Source organism: Seriola lalandi, unplaced genomic scaffold (genome assembly GCF_002814215.2).
Source record: "Seriola lalandi dorsalis isolate HSWRI2012SDOR001 ecotype SW California unplaced genomic scaffold, Sedor1 jcf7180002054946, whole genome shotgun sequence".
In the NCBI taxonomy this organism is placed as follows: Eukaryota; Metazoa; Chordata; class Actinopteri; order Carangiformes; family Carangidae; genus Seriola; species Seriola lalandi.
Window position 1 is genome coordinate 1,030,010 of NW_019525497.1, and position 18,413 is coordinate 1,048,422.

General features: G+C 41.1%; 1 protein-coding gene across 2 annotated transcripts in view; it reads right to left on the reverse strand.

Annotated features, from left to right (window-relative positions):
* Positions 1–16,885, reverse strand: part of sh2b3 (SH2B adaptor protein 3) — a 56,117-nt gene extending 39,232 nt beyond the window's left edge. Inside the window, exons 1-2 of one of the 2 annotated variants that reach the window (XM_023394235.2) lie at positions 16,588–16,885; positions 1,005–2,255 (exon numbers count right to left, since the gene is read on the reverse strand). In XM_023394235.2, the coding sequence (XP_023250003.1) occupies positions 1,005–2,225 (1,221 nt within the window). In that variant the 5' untranslated portion in view covers positions 2,226–2,255; positions 16,588–16,885. The remainder of the gene's footprint in view (positions 1–1,004; positions 2,256–16,587) is intronic. The other variant, XM_023394234.2, reaches the window with a different exon arrangement.
* Positions 16,886–18,413: the final 1,528 nt, after the last annotated feature.

The following is an 18,413-nucleotide window of genomic DNA, read 5'->3' on the forward strand; positions in this document are numbered from 1 at the left end:
AAAAGGTAGAGCAACCAAACTCCTCCAGCAAAAAGCAGCTTAAAAGAATCATCTGTGAAAAATAGCAGAACATCTCCCCACAGATTTGTGCAGGACTGGTATCGTCCATGCCAAGGAGGATCAAATCAGTCATCAAAGGTGGACATACAAAATATTACAAAAACTAAAAGAATGCAATCTCACTAATGAAGGGTGTACTGACTTTTGTTGGAAAGGGGTTTGTAAAGATGGATCTTTCATTGTGCTTTAATTGGTCAAACATTCCTGTTTTTCAAATTAATTGGCTTCATTCATTCTTCTCGGACTTTGTCTAAAAACAAATAACATTGTAAAAATTGACAGGATTTGCAATTACTTAACGTTTTAGTGATATTGACCCGGGCGTGTACCCAGTTTTCTTGCAAACTTGCTTGTGACACAGCCTGGCAAATTGAAATCAAGCAACCCTTTAAAGGCTTCTGCGGGTTTCCATCTTATTGATGAACAACAACAGATCTACAGAAACTACAGATATGAAACACGAGGTGAGGAACCTGCCAGCTGTTACATGTTTCAGTGCTGTGCAGAGTTCTGAGAAGAACCTCAAAAGTTGCAAGAACTGCAGACACAATCCTGTGAAACACAGTCATCTGAAAGCAAGCATCTGCTGTACCAAGAACAACAGTAACGGAAAAGTGTCAGACAGTGATTATGCGACATAAGTGCAGTGTGTTTTCTGGATCAATGACAATCTATAGCTTGAGCTATTATCCTAAAACACTGCAGACATAGGCTTTGAAACCAAAACATAGCCATCTCCCTCTCTGTAACCTACCCTGAGCCCTTTTAGACATCAATCAACAAGTTATCACATTCTGTTTGGAGTGGCAATTACTTCTCTCAGTTAAACCCTCAATTAAAATAAATATCCAAAAAAGGGCATGAGTCAATGTGCTGGATTGTCAGAGTGAAAAAAATCATGAATATAACTGATATGAAATGTGTATATGAGCATGTGTTTCTACCTTTGGAGGATCATATAGCTCCAACTGGTACCTCTCCCCTCCTCCTCTTCCACCTCTTCCACCTCCTCCACTTCCTCCTCCTCCTCCTTGAATGTCCCTGATCCTCCTGACCAGCAGGCGGCAGCGTTGCCAGCGGGGCTGAGAGTCTGAGATAGTGTCATCCACCAGTAAGTACCTCAGTTGGCCCTCCTTACAGCAGCCGCTCACCTCTGACCTCCTCTGCCTCATGCTTCTGCTGTGGAACCAACGTAAACGATCCAGGAAGTGAGAGGCTACTGCAGCCACAGACCAATTTGAAGCGCCTGGGGGGTTGCCCTCAGAGTTCAGACAAGAGGATGAGTGGGAAGAAGAGGAGGATGATGACACGTCCTCATTTGTGGAGGAAATCCCACCCACTCTGTCACCATTATTTTGGGGATTGTTGCTGTTGTTGGTGGGGTTAGGGCTGCTAGGAGACAGGTCCTGGGATGAGGGGGGGCTGGGCGGCTGTTTCTTGAAAATCCTTCTTACGGTCTTCTGGATTTGACTGACAGAGAAGTGGGTGACATCAGCGTGGCCAGGGTTGGAGGCTGAGGAGTCAGATGAGTACCGTTCAGATACCTGACGACGATCTGCGCCAGAGATCTCCTCATTGCTATGGCTGTGAAGCAGCAGTGACCCGCTGCCGATGCTGCGAGTCGACCCTCTGAGCACAACCGGATTTCCCGACAAGGAGTTTCCCGAAGCACATCGCAGCGGCTGCTCCTGTTCCCGGCTCACGACCACCTGCTCCACTTTTGGTGGAGCCAAAGCAAACAGAGCAGCTCCTCCACTTGGCCGGCCCGCCTCCCGATAGTCTTGCGCCCCAGACAAAGACTTGATCCGTGATCGACCAGTCACAGCCTGTGTTGGAAGGGGACGGGCCACTGGAGATGTGGAGGAAGCACTACCGGTGGCGGTAGAGGATGTGTTCTGGCTGAGCGGAGTGCCATCTTTGTCGACCTCGCAGCAGAAGTGCTTCTGGAAGAGGTCGGTGAACTGCTTGGAAAAGGTCTCTGGTGGGAGCACGTCATGTTGTGGCCACTCTCGGGCGAAGCTCTGGTAGTGTCCAGCCAGCTGCCGGGCTGTGGCGATGGCGTGCAGCTCGCAGAACTCCCTCCAGCCTCTCGGGGGCACTGCCACGCCAGGGCCTCCTCCTGCTGTTGTGGTGGTGTTGGCTGGATGGATAGTGTTACCATTCATTGCAGTAACCAGACCGGCTGAGAATCACTGCTGCGAGACAAAGAAGTTGAAAAGAAACAGAAAAAGAAAGAGGGAAAGAGAAATTGATGGTTGTAGAGGAGGTGGGGGTAAAGGAGTCGATTTGAAGAAAAGAGAGGAGATGATTGAGGGACAAACAAAGGAGAGATATGGAAATGTAATTAGAGGCAAATCAAGATAATGCAGAGTGTTGAGCAAGAACTGGAGCACTAAAGATGGAACTGGCAAAATAGTCAGAGCATTTCTTTGAAATATTTGAAAGTTTGAAACGGTTCAAACATTGAGAAAGAACAGCCAAAAGTCTGATTTTATCTGCACTCAATCTTAAACGGCCCAAATTGGATTACATGGGCCTGCAAAGAATCTCTGGCAATCAACCAGTCATAGAGTATCTTAATAGATAAGGACTGCCACAGTTCACTCAAAGGACAATGTGTAACCATTCAATTTGGGAAAAAAAAAAAAAAACTGAATCAAGAGCGTAAACACTCTGAGTACCTATAGACTTAGGAAATCAGTTGAGGTGAATAAAATAAAGAGAGAAAATGAGGAGAGGGAGGTGTAGTTGCATCAGTAAAGATGACTAAATCAGTTCCAAATTGCACCGATATGGATACAAGTATTTGAAATGAATGAAAACAGTAATAAGTCATTCGGACAGTCACTGAATGAGGCCCTGGCAGAGGAAGTACGGTTAGAAAATTTCTCAATCAGCCACACTGCCTGCTCGGCCATCTGTGTGTTTGTGTGTTTACATGTGACCTGTTTCGATATTCCTTCTGCTTTTTTTCTTTTTTTTTCTCTTCTCAAACCCCAAAATGAAGACTTCATTATGTCAGGACCATTACATGGACTCTGCACCCTATTTATTCAATCAATTTGTCTCCTTCAGCAGATAATGATAGACCAGGCTTGTTTACCTCAGAGAAAAACGCACTGCTGCTCCGCTAAATTTCTCACTAGTGAAGGGAATAACTGCTTACAAATGGGGTTTGACGATTATTTATAATATGTCATTGTACTGCACGCACTTGCTTGTCATTTTTCTCAGATTTTTTTAAAGCAGATTTTCCTTGGATACATTGAGGTGGTGGTGCTCGATAAACCTTGGACAGCTTGGCCTCCAATAGTTTGTCTCGGCTATTTGTTATTCTCTGTTCTGTGCTTTGTTTCACTTCCCTGCTCCTGTGGCTACACACTGATACACTGTATTCTGGTTAGTTTCATCTCAGTAGGCTTGTCTTTCTGAATTATGAATTTAGAAGAGTCAAACATTTATCAAAATGTAGTGTTTCCCATCATCATCCTGTGCAGAAAGACAGTTCTGTACTTCAACAGTGCACATCCTCATAACCATCCACCTTGGTTAGCTCCTCGCTTCTTTTGTAATTAGACGGATGAGTGAGTGGTTTTAAGAGTGAACCACATAAGTTCCACTGAAGAGAGGAAACAGGATGCATTCCTAAGTATTCAATAAGAGCCAAACCCTGTGCTTCATCTTTTCAGACACCCTTATGCCATTCCTTGGTGTGTATATACACACACCGCTGACCCACAAATACAGTCCCCCCTTGGTTAAAGAAGATTAGTAGTGGGAGAGACACATTTCTAAAGAACGTCATCAGGCCTTAGCTGATGCAAGAATGGAGCTTCTTGGTTTACGCAGAAAGCCCGTGGATGATACAGTGTTGTAAAATCAGCCACAGAGATGCGAGATTTTCACACTACTGTGCAGCAAAACACTGACCTTTATATGTGCCAATCATGAGATATAGGGACATAGAATAACTTTGTCTGATTGTAAACTTTGGCATGATAGGATTCTGCAGTTACATTTGTTGCATAGGATGATAATGGTTGATAATGGTATTTGGAGAAAAGCATAAGAGACAGGTAGAATATCTCACCATGAAACACTTACAGACAGGAAAACATTGACAACAGACATCAAAAGATAAAAACATGCATTACACCTAACAACTGCAGCTCATTTCTATACACTATTGTGCACATGCTTCCCATAAATGAGCAAGCTGAACAACAGTTGAATACACTCACAGTAAGACTTCATCTTCAGGAGTATTAACAAGGGTTTGTCATTCTCACACTACAACATGTGCCTACAGTACATACCATCTTCCTCCAGTGCAGCAGAGAAGTGTCTATTCAAAATACAGGAAGTATGAGTATGATGTATATGCATACGGGTGTGTGTGGGTTGGTGTGGGGGGAGTCACAGACTGTGGTCCAACAGATCACAGAAAACCACAAGAAATAAGGGGGGGGGGGGGGGGGGGGTGTTGCTGTGGTCGGGCCAAACATGGAGCAACATGTCTCGTTATCTGTTGGCTAACATCTCTCTCCCTCTCCGTGTCCTAAACGACGATATTCAGAGAAGAAAAGCTGTGAATTCTTGAGACTGTGTCATGCAACGAGCCTGCTGCACTTTATGTATCGTCAAACATACCAGGGGACGCATACGTCAATGAGGGAGTGAAAACTTGGCATCGTGAAATATTGCGTCACTAAAGTTCCTGGATGTGTCCTGTCACAACAACCAATTCCCTTCCTGTACTTTGCAGAGCATGCTCAGTGCATGCCCCCTTGTGCCCCTGCAGCTGGCCCCCCCAGAAGCCTGTTTCTATCTGCCTGGCCAGCCCAGCGATGACTCAGCACTGACTGACTACAGAACACACACACACACACACACACACACACACACACACACACGCGCACACATGCACACGCGACACACACACACATACAGACATACACTTCCTCTCAATGTATCCCTCTGGGGGCTCGGCCGTCACTGTTCCCATGGTTTTCCCTTTCATTTCATCCTCACTGTCCACTGGTGTGAGGATCTCCAGATGTGTTTGGGTTCATGCTTCCTTTACTGTTACCTTGACTAAGGGCCTAACAGAGCCACAGTCCAGTTGTGAAGGAAAACAAAGAGGCTAATACAGTTTGGTGTCTCCCTTCTCTGTTCTTATCCAGAATCTCTAACCTCAACGTGGTGCTTTGTTATCGTATTATTGTTTTGCTAGACACGATCAGCGGGGGATGACACAAAAGAAAGAGGCCAATTCAAACACACGACATTTCAAATGGAAAACTTTCCTGCACAATAGAGTCAAAGTTCCTGCACTCCCTCCTTTCTTTCTTTCTTTCTTTCTTTCTTTCTTTCTTCCTCACCTTACTCATCACTCCCTCCTCGTCCTCATCTTCCCCTACAATGCCTACATTCTTCACTGTGACACACGCACATGCGCGCACGCACAAACACACGCACGCACAGGCACACTGATTGCTTTCTTCGTCTCTCTCATGTGCTTTACAGAAATCTGGCACAGCTTTTTCCTGCAGCGTCAACACCACAAGCAGCCTGAGAAACTGCTGTCCTGAGCAACTGTGGCTGATGTCGACATCAGTCGCAGGTTTTCTGACAAGAAAACAAAAATTTGTTTAACCAAACAAGTGCTGCTGTTTTGCATGCCTCACCTATGACTATGACTGTAATGCTGCAGCTCAATTGCCACTGTTTAAAATAGCAGTCAGTAACAGAGAGCGACATCTACAACACTTGCCTTTATTGGGCAGATGCACGTGTCAGACAGGTGCTGGAAAAAATAGTCTGCCAGGAAAGCAGCTTGTGACTGACTGACATTCAGAGAAATATAGCAGTCTCTTCATCTGAACCACTGACATGCACTGTGCAGTCCACCAAATAAGGAACCATAAGTCAAACTACTTCGATCGGCTTCTCAAATGTGATGATTTGTTTCTTTTCTATGTCTACTCTTAGTAAATTGAATGTATTTGTGTAAATTAGCCAAAAGCTTTTACACAATTATCTAATGATTAGTTAGGAACTGATCAGCTCGATATCAATAATGTTAATAATTACCCTGATGCACTATTCGGGAGGTTGTCTTCTGTGCAACTCAGTCACTTCAAAATCTTAGTATAACTGTGATGTGAGTTGTTTAGTTTAAAGAATCAATTTTAAGATCTAAATGTGTTGAAAAGTGAAAAAAGATATCAGCCCTATACCAAATTAGGATCAAAGACAATAAAAGTGAGTAGCACAACATCTTACCTTCCCTCATAACTTTGGTGCTTCCGACACCAGAAATGGAACTAAACTCCCTTTTTAGTTGGGACAGCCTACAACAGTTTTTAATCAAGCAGGAAGGAAACAGGATGCGTGAAAAGACACACATGAATTGATCTGGTGAGCATGAGTAAACCTCATGACTTGTGTCAGCTCACAGAGCTGATTTGTAACACAACATAACATTGAACGGGATGAAGGTGTGATGCTGTGGTATGTCATTCCCACTAAATGCCAAGACACCACGTGGAAATGGAGTTAGGAGTATGCCTAGTTTCAGTACGCCTGAAACCAGCATCGCCTTCAGTAAGTCTCGGACCATAATGCTAAAACACAAACATTATCATTACATCTTTAAGATTAAAAAAAGAAAAAAAAAACGAAAAAAAAAAAAAAAAAAACATAGGAGAGATGGCATTCATTTTTGTGCACAACCAAGAAATTTAAATCTACAAAGACACACAAAGACTGAAGCTTATACAACACAGAGAATTATCAGTTCTGCTGGTGGCAACCCCGTTGTTGGGAAGCCCTATTTATATCTCAAGAGCTTGGTATCAGCTCTCACACACCACTGTTTGCTCCCTGTTGTCCCCAGTTGGGGACAGCTCTTGCTTGATGCAATGGACACACACACACATAGGCACAAAAGAGGTCTCTGAGCTTTCAGGTCATGAAATCATAGAAGGCAACAACCACCATGGCTGCATGCTACGGCCAGAGCCAAAGTGCCCTAGATGCAGTACTTCTAATGACCACTAGATGTCTGGTTGTTAAAATCTGACTGGGAGGAAATATATGGAAAACACCCCAATTAATGATTCGTCCTTATCATTTTCACAGTTATCAATCTATTAAAGATGATGTTGCGTTTTAAGGGGTTTAGGTGAGTGTGTGTATAAATATTGACCTGGTGGTAGAAATAATTAGTCAACTAAGTGATGTGTCCATTGACTAACTAATCAGCAACTACTTTGATTATCAATCATTAAAGTAATTTTTTGGCTGAAATGCCACACATTTGACGATGGTAGCTTCTCCAATGTGAGATTTTATTTATTTTTCCTCTCATCTCCCGTCTTACATTATAGTAAACTTAATCTCTGGATTTTAGGCCGTCAGACAAAAAAATCCATTTGAAAATGTCATTTTGGGGCCCCTCGAGAAACCTATCAGCAGATTGATCGGTAATGAAAAGAATGTTTACCTACAGCTCTGATGCACTCCAGGACGTTGTGGTGTGTATTTTTCTCACTATCTGATGTTTTATAGACCAAATGATTTATTGATTAAGTGAGAAAATCATTGTCAAATTAACATTGGAAATAATCACACCGCTATCCTTCTGCTCCTGTGCTCAAATTTGTGTTTTCTCACATCAACTAACATGATGTCAGCTAGCAGTAAACACAACCTCCACTCCTACAAGAGTCCCTTGCAGAAAACTATGTATGACGTCACAGACACTACCTCCATGTTGTTACAGTCATACTTACAGCAAGCGTGCACATCTCACTGTTAGCTGACAAGTTGAGCACTTCTCTTGTTCTAGCACACACAAAGACATAGACATGTGTGAGCAACTCGTCGGAGAATGTGTTCACATGTACACCTCCATGCGCCGTTTGGTTGTTCATTACTATAGAAATAGGATGTTCTCCTAATTGTCATACTCATTACATAAAATGCAATTTACAGCAAGCCACATCCTTCTGACCTTTATATAGCCCCGGCCTTATTACCGAGATCAGCCGGATCCAATCTACTGCTTACGACTCAATTAATCTGCATGGCATCAAGGCTCTCTCAGACATCAAACACTTCAGTTTTTCCCGTAAAAACTGAAGTGGAAAAAATAAATTAGAAAAAAAATGTGGCAACATGTGCATCACAAGGTCTGGGATGAAAAACAGATTTTGTTACCACCTTTGAATTTTAATTCTCTGAATCACAGAATGAATCACAGAGCTAGGGATAAATTTACAAAGCCGGGAGAGAATAAGTGATTGTGTGAGCGTGGGGGGTGGGAGGGTTATTAAAAAGAGAGAGAGAGAGAGAGAGAAAGCAGAAAGGAGTGAGGGAATCAAACAAAAAAAAAAGGAAGAGGAGGAGACATAAAACAAGAGTCAGAAGGACAGAGAGGAAGAGGGATGAAGGGATAATGAGAGGGCAGGCAGGAAGTGAGAGAAACAGAGCGGGAGAAAGGCGAGAGGAGAGGACATGGCGCCAGGTTTGTGGGTGAAGTTCCAGGTGGCAGAGGAACATAGACCAGAGGATCCCTGCTCTGCCTGGGCAGCATCACAGCAACAGGAAGCCCTGCCCTGCCCTGGCAAGCAGCGACCAGCACATACATGCAAAGATATTGTACACTACACACACACAAACACACACACACCACCTTTATGTCAGGGGTGGAAAGAGAATATCAAACTCCAAGTACAACAGCTGTTACTTAAAATAGTCTGCGAATGTAACAAAATCTTGTTTGTGCTGACAGCTACAGTTATAAGATAACATCATTATATACAGCCTATCAAACAGTTCTTCTTGTACGCAAATATCTACAGGGAGAAGACAGGTGATACTGAAGACTGATAATTAAAAAGTGTTACGTTGGGTTAATCAAATGACTAATTTCTTAGTAGGTGAGTTTGTGACAACAGTATATTTATTATGCATACTTATTTATTTATGATAAAATAATATAATTGGCTGTAAAGATTTAAATATATATATGTTTGCTTTCTCACAGCCTGTCAGCTTAGCTTAGCATAAGGACTGAAAACAGAGGGGGGAAGGCTAAAGCTAACAAAAATCTGCCTAAGATTTCTCTGACCAACAGCCCACAACAAAGATATTCAATTTACCTTTGTGAATGACAAAGAAGAGCATTAAATCCTGACATACGAACTGCTCGAGCCACTTATTGCTACGATGACTACGATGATGAATTATCAAAATAGTTACAGATTCATTTCCTGTCAATAGACTCATTGATCAAGTAATCATTACAGTCTGCTCCACTGTTAGCCAACACACCAGTTAACATGAACTGACGCTGTGTGACCTTTATTCATCCCTTTCACTCTGTGTTATATACCTGGGTACGACAAGCTGCCATGTGCATCTAAAAGTGTTTTTGTTTTTTTTATATGCTGCCTGATTGATCAGCTGCATGAACAAAGATTTGCAGTTGCAGGGATGGGATCGACTGAGTCGCAGTGTTCCTGTTTGTGTGAAGTGAGATGTGAAAGAGCTTTGATAATAAACAGAGCAGACGTACACAGCTTACATAATTGAAGAACATATTGTAAAGGAGGAAGTAGGGCTGAAACATGAGATAACCTTGGCCTTAACTTCTCATAACCTGAGGAAAGGATCAGCTGATTCAGGGTAAAACAGGAGAGGAGGAGCCTGCAGCTACATCGCAACTAAACACAGCCAGTCTATTTCAAATATAGATAAAATGTTTTTTTTTTTATTACAAAGTCATGGAAATTTTTTGTGCAAAGCCTCTTCTAAAAGTAAAAAATACTCAGCATTGTTGTTTCATAAGACGAATTAGAGAGATACATTGTAACACGTGATATAAAAATGAGAAAATACTGATCTATCCACATTACATAAACAAAGCTATTGGGCAAGAACAACCTTTAATCCTCTACGTTTGGCATTTAGTGTGGCAGAAGCTCTTATTCAAAGTGGCTTTAGGAAACACATATACTACGTCAACACTTTGTTTTCAACAAACAAAGAAAATATGAGGTAGTACCAGCTGTAAACTGAAGAAGCCATTGTTCCAACGCTGCCTTTGTACAACACAAGCTGGGGAACCTGTAGGAATCATTTGCATTAAGTTTCAAGGCTTCATTTATTGCTGCAGGAAAGCTGTAAGTTAACAAATTTCTTAATCTCTGAAAAAAAGGCCTGTTTTCTACGAAATTGACATGATTTTTTTTTTGTTTTTGTTGAGCTAAACTTTTTTTTTTTTTTCTCCCCAAAAGGTTTTTAGAAAGGTTGCTCACTGGACTTGAACTTCTGAAATTTCAATAAGAACTGTAAAGATTTTGACCGGTAGTATAGGGTTTTTGTTTCGGTTAGAGTGTTCTCCCACTCGGCCCTACATTCCCACAACAATGCAGGCTCCAGCACAACACAATGCTGCTATTCTTAAGACGCACAGAAATAAAGCCCCGCCGCTTTCTGGCTATTTCCTGTGGTCTGGGAACAGAGAGAGGGAGGTAGGTTGGGAAAGTAGCAAAACTGAAGGGCTGGATCTATGACGATAAGAAGGAAATTGCACAGCTATAGAAAGGATTATGAGTATCAAAAGCTAGATACAAAATCCAATGGAAAACATCCTATGTATCCACTGGGTCCCTTTAACCTAGTAAAATTCTCACTAACAAGCATCCTTCCAGCTGTCCGGCATTCTACCAACGACTAATAGAAAATGTCTTTGCACAGCCTGCAGTCTATCATTATCCTGCAAAGACAGACCCTAGCATGTCAAGGAAATATTAAAATACAGGGCTCACAGAGACATAATGACAGGCAAAAAATGAAAAGAGAGGTGAAGTTTTGACTTTGGCTGCATAGATGCGATGTGTGGGGAGCTGAGACTACAGGGGAATGAGGTCAGCGGTGACTGTCAGGCATCACAAACACTGCAGGCCTCGCACTGCAGCTGACAAACTACAATGCACAATGAGATCTATATTAGAGGTTCGAGCAAACAAACATACCATTTCAATCAGGGCTGGGAAAAATCAGGCTGAGCGAATTTCTATATTCCAATCTCAGTCAAATGTCACAACTTCATAAATGAGCGGGAATCCTAACCTGTTATTTAACGCTTTTTTTCTGTGTGTTGTTTCATTACATTCTGCTACCATGTCTAAAAACTGATGCAGTGTGCCGAGCGCTGTGGGTGATATAGACAAAATCTGTATTGTGATCATTACTGTAGTGCTCAATAATAATAATAATAATAATAATAATAATAATAATAATAATAATAATAATATGTTACTATCAATACGCAAGTATTCAGAATTGCAAGTAAAAAGGTTACATATGTTTATCTCATTTGGTTAAATGGTTTATTAGTGTTTAATCTGAACAAATACCTAAGAAGAAGTTAAATGAACTAAGAAGTTTTCAGGATCTAAAATTAAATGTATCATCCATTCAGCTGTGAGAATGTGAATCACAGCATGATTATAAAAAGACATGACTAATAATCAGGTCAAAACATGTTAAGAAATAGTGAAAAATATCCATTACAAAGTTTTCTGTTCAATGTACTGTGCATGCTGTTAAAATGAAAAAACAAAACAAAACAAAAACTGAATACTTACACAGAAACCTTTTCCTGCACACACACTTGGCAAAATAAACACTGGCCGACAGTGCATGTTACACAACATTAAATATGCATACACTGAATAATTAAACAGTTTAAGTATGTGTCTCAGCTACAAAACCATGAAAAGCTGAACTCAAGTTACTACTAGAACCCTTAAGCACAGGCTTAGTTTCTGAAAAGCTGAAAACAACAATCCATCATTCACAACTCGGTCGAGTCAAGTCAACACAATTCAGCCAATTCAAGCATTCAAGACTCAAATGTTCCAGTACGAGAGTACGACAGACAGCTCTGTCTGAACTCCACAAGCACTTTATGAATGAGTCATGACTACTCGTGATGTGTTTCTGATTCATTGTGAATTGTGGGACGCATGATAGTATTTAAGATTTGCAATACTGTATATTATGTTTGCGTGTGTGTGTGCATAACTGTGTGTGGGGTTGTGCGGGTGGGGGCGGTGAGATATAATTGACTCCTTCAGTAACTCTGATCGGCTGTGAATCATCTGCAGGCATCTGACTTCCTGGAAGGCTAATTCAGGAGTTATAAACTTTTCCACATTGGGACTCATGAAGAGCCAATTGAGTTCCAGGGTTAGCACTTACAAAATACCTCTTCCTGACACACCAAAATCACCCAAGAATCCTCTTTTGGGGGTATTTTATTTCTGCAGTGATAGCAAACTGTGCGCATGTTTGTAATAACCTGAAGTGACATTGTGCAAATTTTGTATTTTTGCATGAGAACGTGTTCCTACTTTCACTTCAACTTAGACATGACTCCTGTTTCCACTAAACACACACAGAGGAACAAACACACAACAAGCTATTTCATGTAGGCCTAAGTGTACGTATGCCGAGCTTCAACTAACAAATATTACTGCAGTTAACTGATTCGCTGTTTGGTCTAAGAAATATTTAAAAAATGAAAAAATATTTTTCACAATTTCTTAGAGCCCAAAGTGCTGTCTTCAGTTTGCTCATTTTGTCTTACTTGAAAAGATGACTGAAACAATTAATCCACTATCATAATAGAGGATGATGTAATTTCATTGGCTAATCCATTGATTGATTTACCATTGCAGCTCTATATGTATGTAAACCTGGAGACACTTCTCGTGACTAAAAAGAAAATATTCAGGGTGTGTTTCTTTTCTCAAATGTGACTGGACAACTTTTGACAACTCTTGACCTCATCCCGCATCGTACACCCACAACCCCCCACCCCACCCCACCCACCACACACACACCAACTACACAACCTACTATCACACACGTTTTGAGCGACATCCTCTTACTGCTGCAGCTAAATCAGGCCTATAATCAACATTCTTCCAACAACAAGAACAGGGGCTCATTGGGGTAAACACATGCAAATACACACAGTCTCTAATTATTGCTGCTCTGGGAAGAAAAAAAAAAAAAACACAAACACACACACACACACACACACACACACACACACACACACACAGGCACGCATGTGTGCCCCCCACCAAACGCTTGCACAAACGCATGCACACACACGCAAGAGCTTTTGTATGCCTTGTGTCTGTGTGTTTAAGTCTGAGATTTTAGGCTTAGCTGTTTGGGTGGCCAAGTGCCATGCAAGTCACATCACACATACACACACTAACATGTGTGCTATGTTGTAGAAGGTCCCCATTGTCACCAGAAACAAGCTTTCTTTTTCTTCCATTTTCTGCCCTAATTTGTCTCTTCCGTTCCTCTCTGTCCTTCTTTTACAGATTCCTACTCCTGTCTGCCTGCCAAGTTATCTCCCATGGCTCCTCTCTTCCTCCTCTTTTCCTCTGTTTCTCCTTTTGCCTCTTTTTCCCTCCCCCCAGAGGGCTGCTGTGGGTCAGACCTCTCTCGTGGTCTCATCAGTAGATTTCTTAGAACCCCTGAGGGAAGCGGAAGAGCTGGCGTCCGATAACATCTCAGTTAAAGACATGAAACCATGACATTGTCTGATCCATGGCATGTACATCAAATGTGCACAACGCTTCAAAAACATTGGAGGAATTAGCATCGTTGTGTTCAAATTCCAAGAAGCTGCAGCCTTTTCTTTCAAGGAAAGATGTCTCAGGCAGCTACCAAGACAAAAAATTCCCAACCAACTAATCATGTTAAGTTGGAAAAAAAGAATCACATTATAATTATGCTGAACAAGTGTCAACCCCCTCTCTAAGAAAATGTAAAGCAGAATCACTGTTATAAGCCATGGTGTTCAGATGGTCATAGAATTTGGGATAAATAAATGATTTCTGTCAATTAGTCATTATGTATATATATATATATATATATATTTAACAATATTAGGCTGTGTATGGGGCCACGTGCACATTTATGCGGCGAGAACAGAACTTCTCTTGTCTATACCACACTGAGCAAAAGAGAAGTAAAGACAGCACCAAAATATCCAACTGTCAGAAACCAAGGAGGTCTGTGGGGAAGTAAAAACATTTCTGAAATTCATCAGACACACTTGAGAATATACAGGCCAATTAGGCGTGTGAAACTGCACTGGACCTTTAAATTATAGTCAACCTTTTGTCTGGGGTTAAGCCTGTCTGCCATGGAAAACATTAAGTACAGTGTAGCTGGCGTTACTTCCCCACCCGAGAGGCATGTTTTTTTCTGTCTTTTGTGCTTTAATGACTGAAGGTGTGACAACTCTCACATCTAAATGACTGAACCAACAAAGAGTGTCACCCTCAGCCTGTTGCTGACAGTACTCCATTACTGATAAGTATGTACACTCTCAATGTGTTTTCACCATCTCTGATTTGTCAGGTGTTTCATTGGCGGGATTAACAGACATCAAAACATACATAAATCATTCATCACTGACTGTATCAATTTACAGTTTGTCAATTGATTTTCCAGGAAATGCATGTGTAAGAGATTAATCAATTAATCAGAATTAGGAACTGACGTATTAATTAATAGTGAAAATAATCATTAGCTGCAGCTGTATAATGGATTATTTGACAAACCCTTGGTGTTTTTACACTTTGCTATTACTACCTTTACCTAACTAAGTTACCAGTAAAAGTCCTGTATCCAAAGTATAAAGATATCATACACAACATGTATCAAAAATCTTAATGCAGTACTATTAAAGTATCACAAAATTTTACTTAAGTACAGCGTTTGAATGATACATTGTTATTTTCCACCACTGTATGAAGGATTTTATCGATAGCCGCCACCCCTGCCAACTGTTCAGCTATTTTAGTTTTGGGAACCACCACAACTACACACCTGTAGCCTGAGAGTCTCTACGCAAACAGACAGTGACGGGGCACCTCCTGTACACCAACCTGTATTTATGCGCGCGCGCACACACGCACACACACACACACACACATGAGCACGTGCACAGAAGATATGAATAGAGGTGAATCCTTTCCAACACACACACACACACCAAAATTACTGTTTTGATTTGCTGCTGCACAACACTGGATTGTGAAACCAAGTGGCTGCTCCCCATTTGTTCCTGTTCTCCATCCAGCAGTCATGAGGGAGGACCTCAGACATCACCATGGTGACCACTAATAGTTTGGTGCCAAATAATGTTGAAAATGTCACAGATGTTCACATACACTTAAGATACTACTAAGTATCATGTATCACATCAAGCACATGTTGTGTACACCTTTTGTGCCAACCGCCCCCCCCCCCCTGATGTGATGCCAAGCAGTTCAAAGACAGAAAAACCCTGCTTGGTGGCCACGGCTGGATTAATCTCCTGAGAGGCCCAGAGGGAAAATTGTGTTGTCGGACCCCTCTTGACTATACTACACATGGAAGTTTCATTACTTCTTCTGGCACCCACAAAACCAAACAGTGGGTCTAGGGCTCAACTGATTAGTTGATTCACAGAAATGTAATGGCAACAATTCGGACAATCGATTAACTGTCATTAAGTCATGTTTTAAGCAGAAATTCTGAAAATGATCTGGTACCTGCTTCTAAAATCTGAACATTTGCAAGATTCATAGCTTTCTATGATAATAAACTCAACATCTTTGGGTTTTGGACCGTTGGTCAGACAAAAAAAGGAGATTTGACCATGTGAACTTGGGCTTCAGGGAATAAAAATGGGCATATTTCACTATTTTCCAGCACTATATACACTGAACGGTCAATTGATTAGTATATAGCCGTCAGATGTATTGACAATGGATATAATAGTTGGTTGCAGCCTTAAAGTTCTCAAATGATGAAACATACTTTGTCCAAGGTTTTCTGTGTGTAAATTACTCTGCATAAAAAAAAAAAAAGAGTAAAGTGATTTGGTAAAACATAACTTTACAACAAATGAGCTCAATATAACTCCAACATCATAAGGTATTGAAAGCAGATTCTGAGATTCTGCTTCAGTGCTGCACATTTCTAACAAATTTGCGATTGATCAAATTGTATACATAGAAATAAAGTAGAGTAAACCTATGGCTTTTGGGGCCCCTATGGGTCTGGGACCCCTGGGCAATTATCCACTTTGCCCATGTGGGTAATCCAGCCTTGTTAGTGGTATGATAGGGCCCTATTTTTTTTTTTTTTTTTTAAAGAAAACTTCTGCGTAAGACAAAAAGTCTGCGCCTGCAGCACCGGCCCCGAGCCGGAGAGAGGCTAAAGCCCTTTAAATTTCACACGAGCACTTTTTTTTTCGACGATTAGTGAAGAAAAAATATGTAATTTTGGACGGAAGCTTTGTCCACATTACTGCTGCGGTTCGTCATTTTGCAATTATTCCACATGTGGTTAAGAGTTTAGTGATGTTATTAGCACTTTGAGACAGGAAAGTGATAAAAGCTGACAGGAGCTCAGTCCTCACAACATACTCACGTTCTCCGTTATCTCGGATGGGCACCCACCGCAGCACGACAACTAACCAACAAGTTGGACTTCGCATAACGGAAATGTGTTGAGAAGCATCTAAAGTAACTCAAAACGACGTCGGCGAGGACCAACAGACACTGGGCATCAGAGGAGAAAGCTGCATGCTAAAAAAACCCGTCGCTTTCGTTCTCATTGTGCGTGCATGCGACGGTTCCTCCGCACACAGAGAGGGAAAAAAAAGGAGGAAAGAAAACTTTCAGCCACGAACTTGACGCGGAAAAAGTGGCGACTCCTCATTTCCGCTGTCAAAAAAAATGTGCCGCGGTCCAGCTGCGTCAAGTTAGAGGAAATTCAAAACATCACTTCCCACTCCGTCTTTTCAAAATAAGAGACGTATACCAAGAGGAGGCACCAGTAACCAGGGCCGGATTAACCCACTAGGGGGCCCCTGGGCACAAATGACCTCTGAGACATAGTTGACATAGGTGGATGATTTAGTCCTATTCCTGAAATACATTTTTTTTCTGATGACACCCACTCTAGTAGTTTTGCTTTAGTAAAATTTGCAACGAAGAACTTTTAATTTGGTATTTCACAGTGTGGTATTGCTTTATTCTAAACACTTTGTCCACCTTCAAGAAGTAGTCTTTTTTTAAACATGCCACTGTGACTCCGTGTAACTGGTGCAGTTAATTTATATGTCAACATGTGCCTTTTATCAAGCATTAAAGGGTCTAATATCTGCAAGATCGTAGAATGGTTAATAGATTTAATAGACCATTTTTACAATTTTACTAGGAAAAGGCAAATATTATACAACTCTTGCTCTTTCTGTCAATGCCTGTTGGCTTAAGTAGTTAAATGATGACTATTGCTGTCTTGGAAGTTGCAAATCCTTTGCCCAGATTTTTATTTGATTTCATAGACAGGCACATATAAATTTTGGTAACACAATGTGTGTCTAATCCAATAAATTATACTACGAAATACACTGTCATGTAAACCCAACTATACAGGGGACTGTGATAAGTCAGACATAAATTGCAACAAGCTTATTCAGCTGAATTTTATTAATATACTAACGAATATGTCTGTGGAAAACACGTCCTCTACCTCACATACACTTGGTGTCCACTTGATTAGGTACACCTGTACAGTCTAATGCTGTCCAATACAAACATTCCTCCATGAATTCAACTTTTATGATGTGCATAATGCAAAGTTTTTGTTGAGACTATTATAGAGGTAACAATTAAATGATATGTTTTACCACTGAGGTCACAGTGTGTTAGAAAAAAATTGATATTATGGCAGAGCTGTATTATTGCAGAACTCTTATGTTGAAATTATCAGACAGGAAACTTCGTGTTGTCTGCAGCCGGTTGCCCCATTGACAAGTACAGTACGTGCAAGATGCAGAAACTGTCCAGACTCTATCAACAGGTCTTTTGAGATACTGTACATTTAGTTCTGTTACTGTAAACCATAGGTGTCTGTCAGTGCTTCAATAGTTATTTCTATGGTTTCACATCCTACATTGCTCCTTTCATATAGTCTAAAATCTGGTTACAATAATTCCTTTAACTGATTGACCATTACAGAACAAAGGCGGATTAAGAAAAACATTTCTATCAACTTCAAGTCAAGTGGTGCAACACTGTGCAACTAAATACACCATACTGACCTACCGTGCAAGGAGACAAGTTAAACATCACGTTTATCTTCCATGTTTCTGATCTTCCCATTGATGACAAAAATGTTTTACTAAGCGCTTACCACATACAAGATAAGATAAGCTTTTACTGATCTTCAGAGAAGAAGTTCAGGTTCAG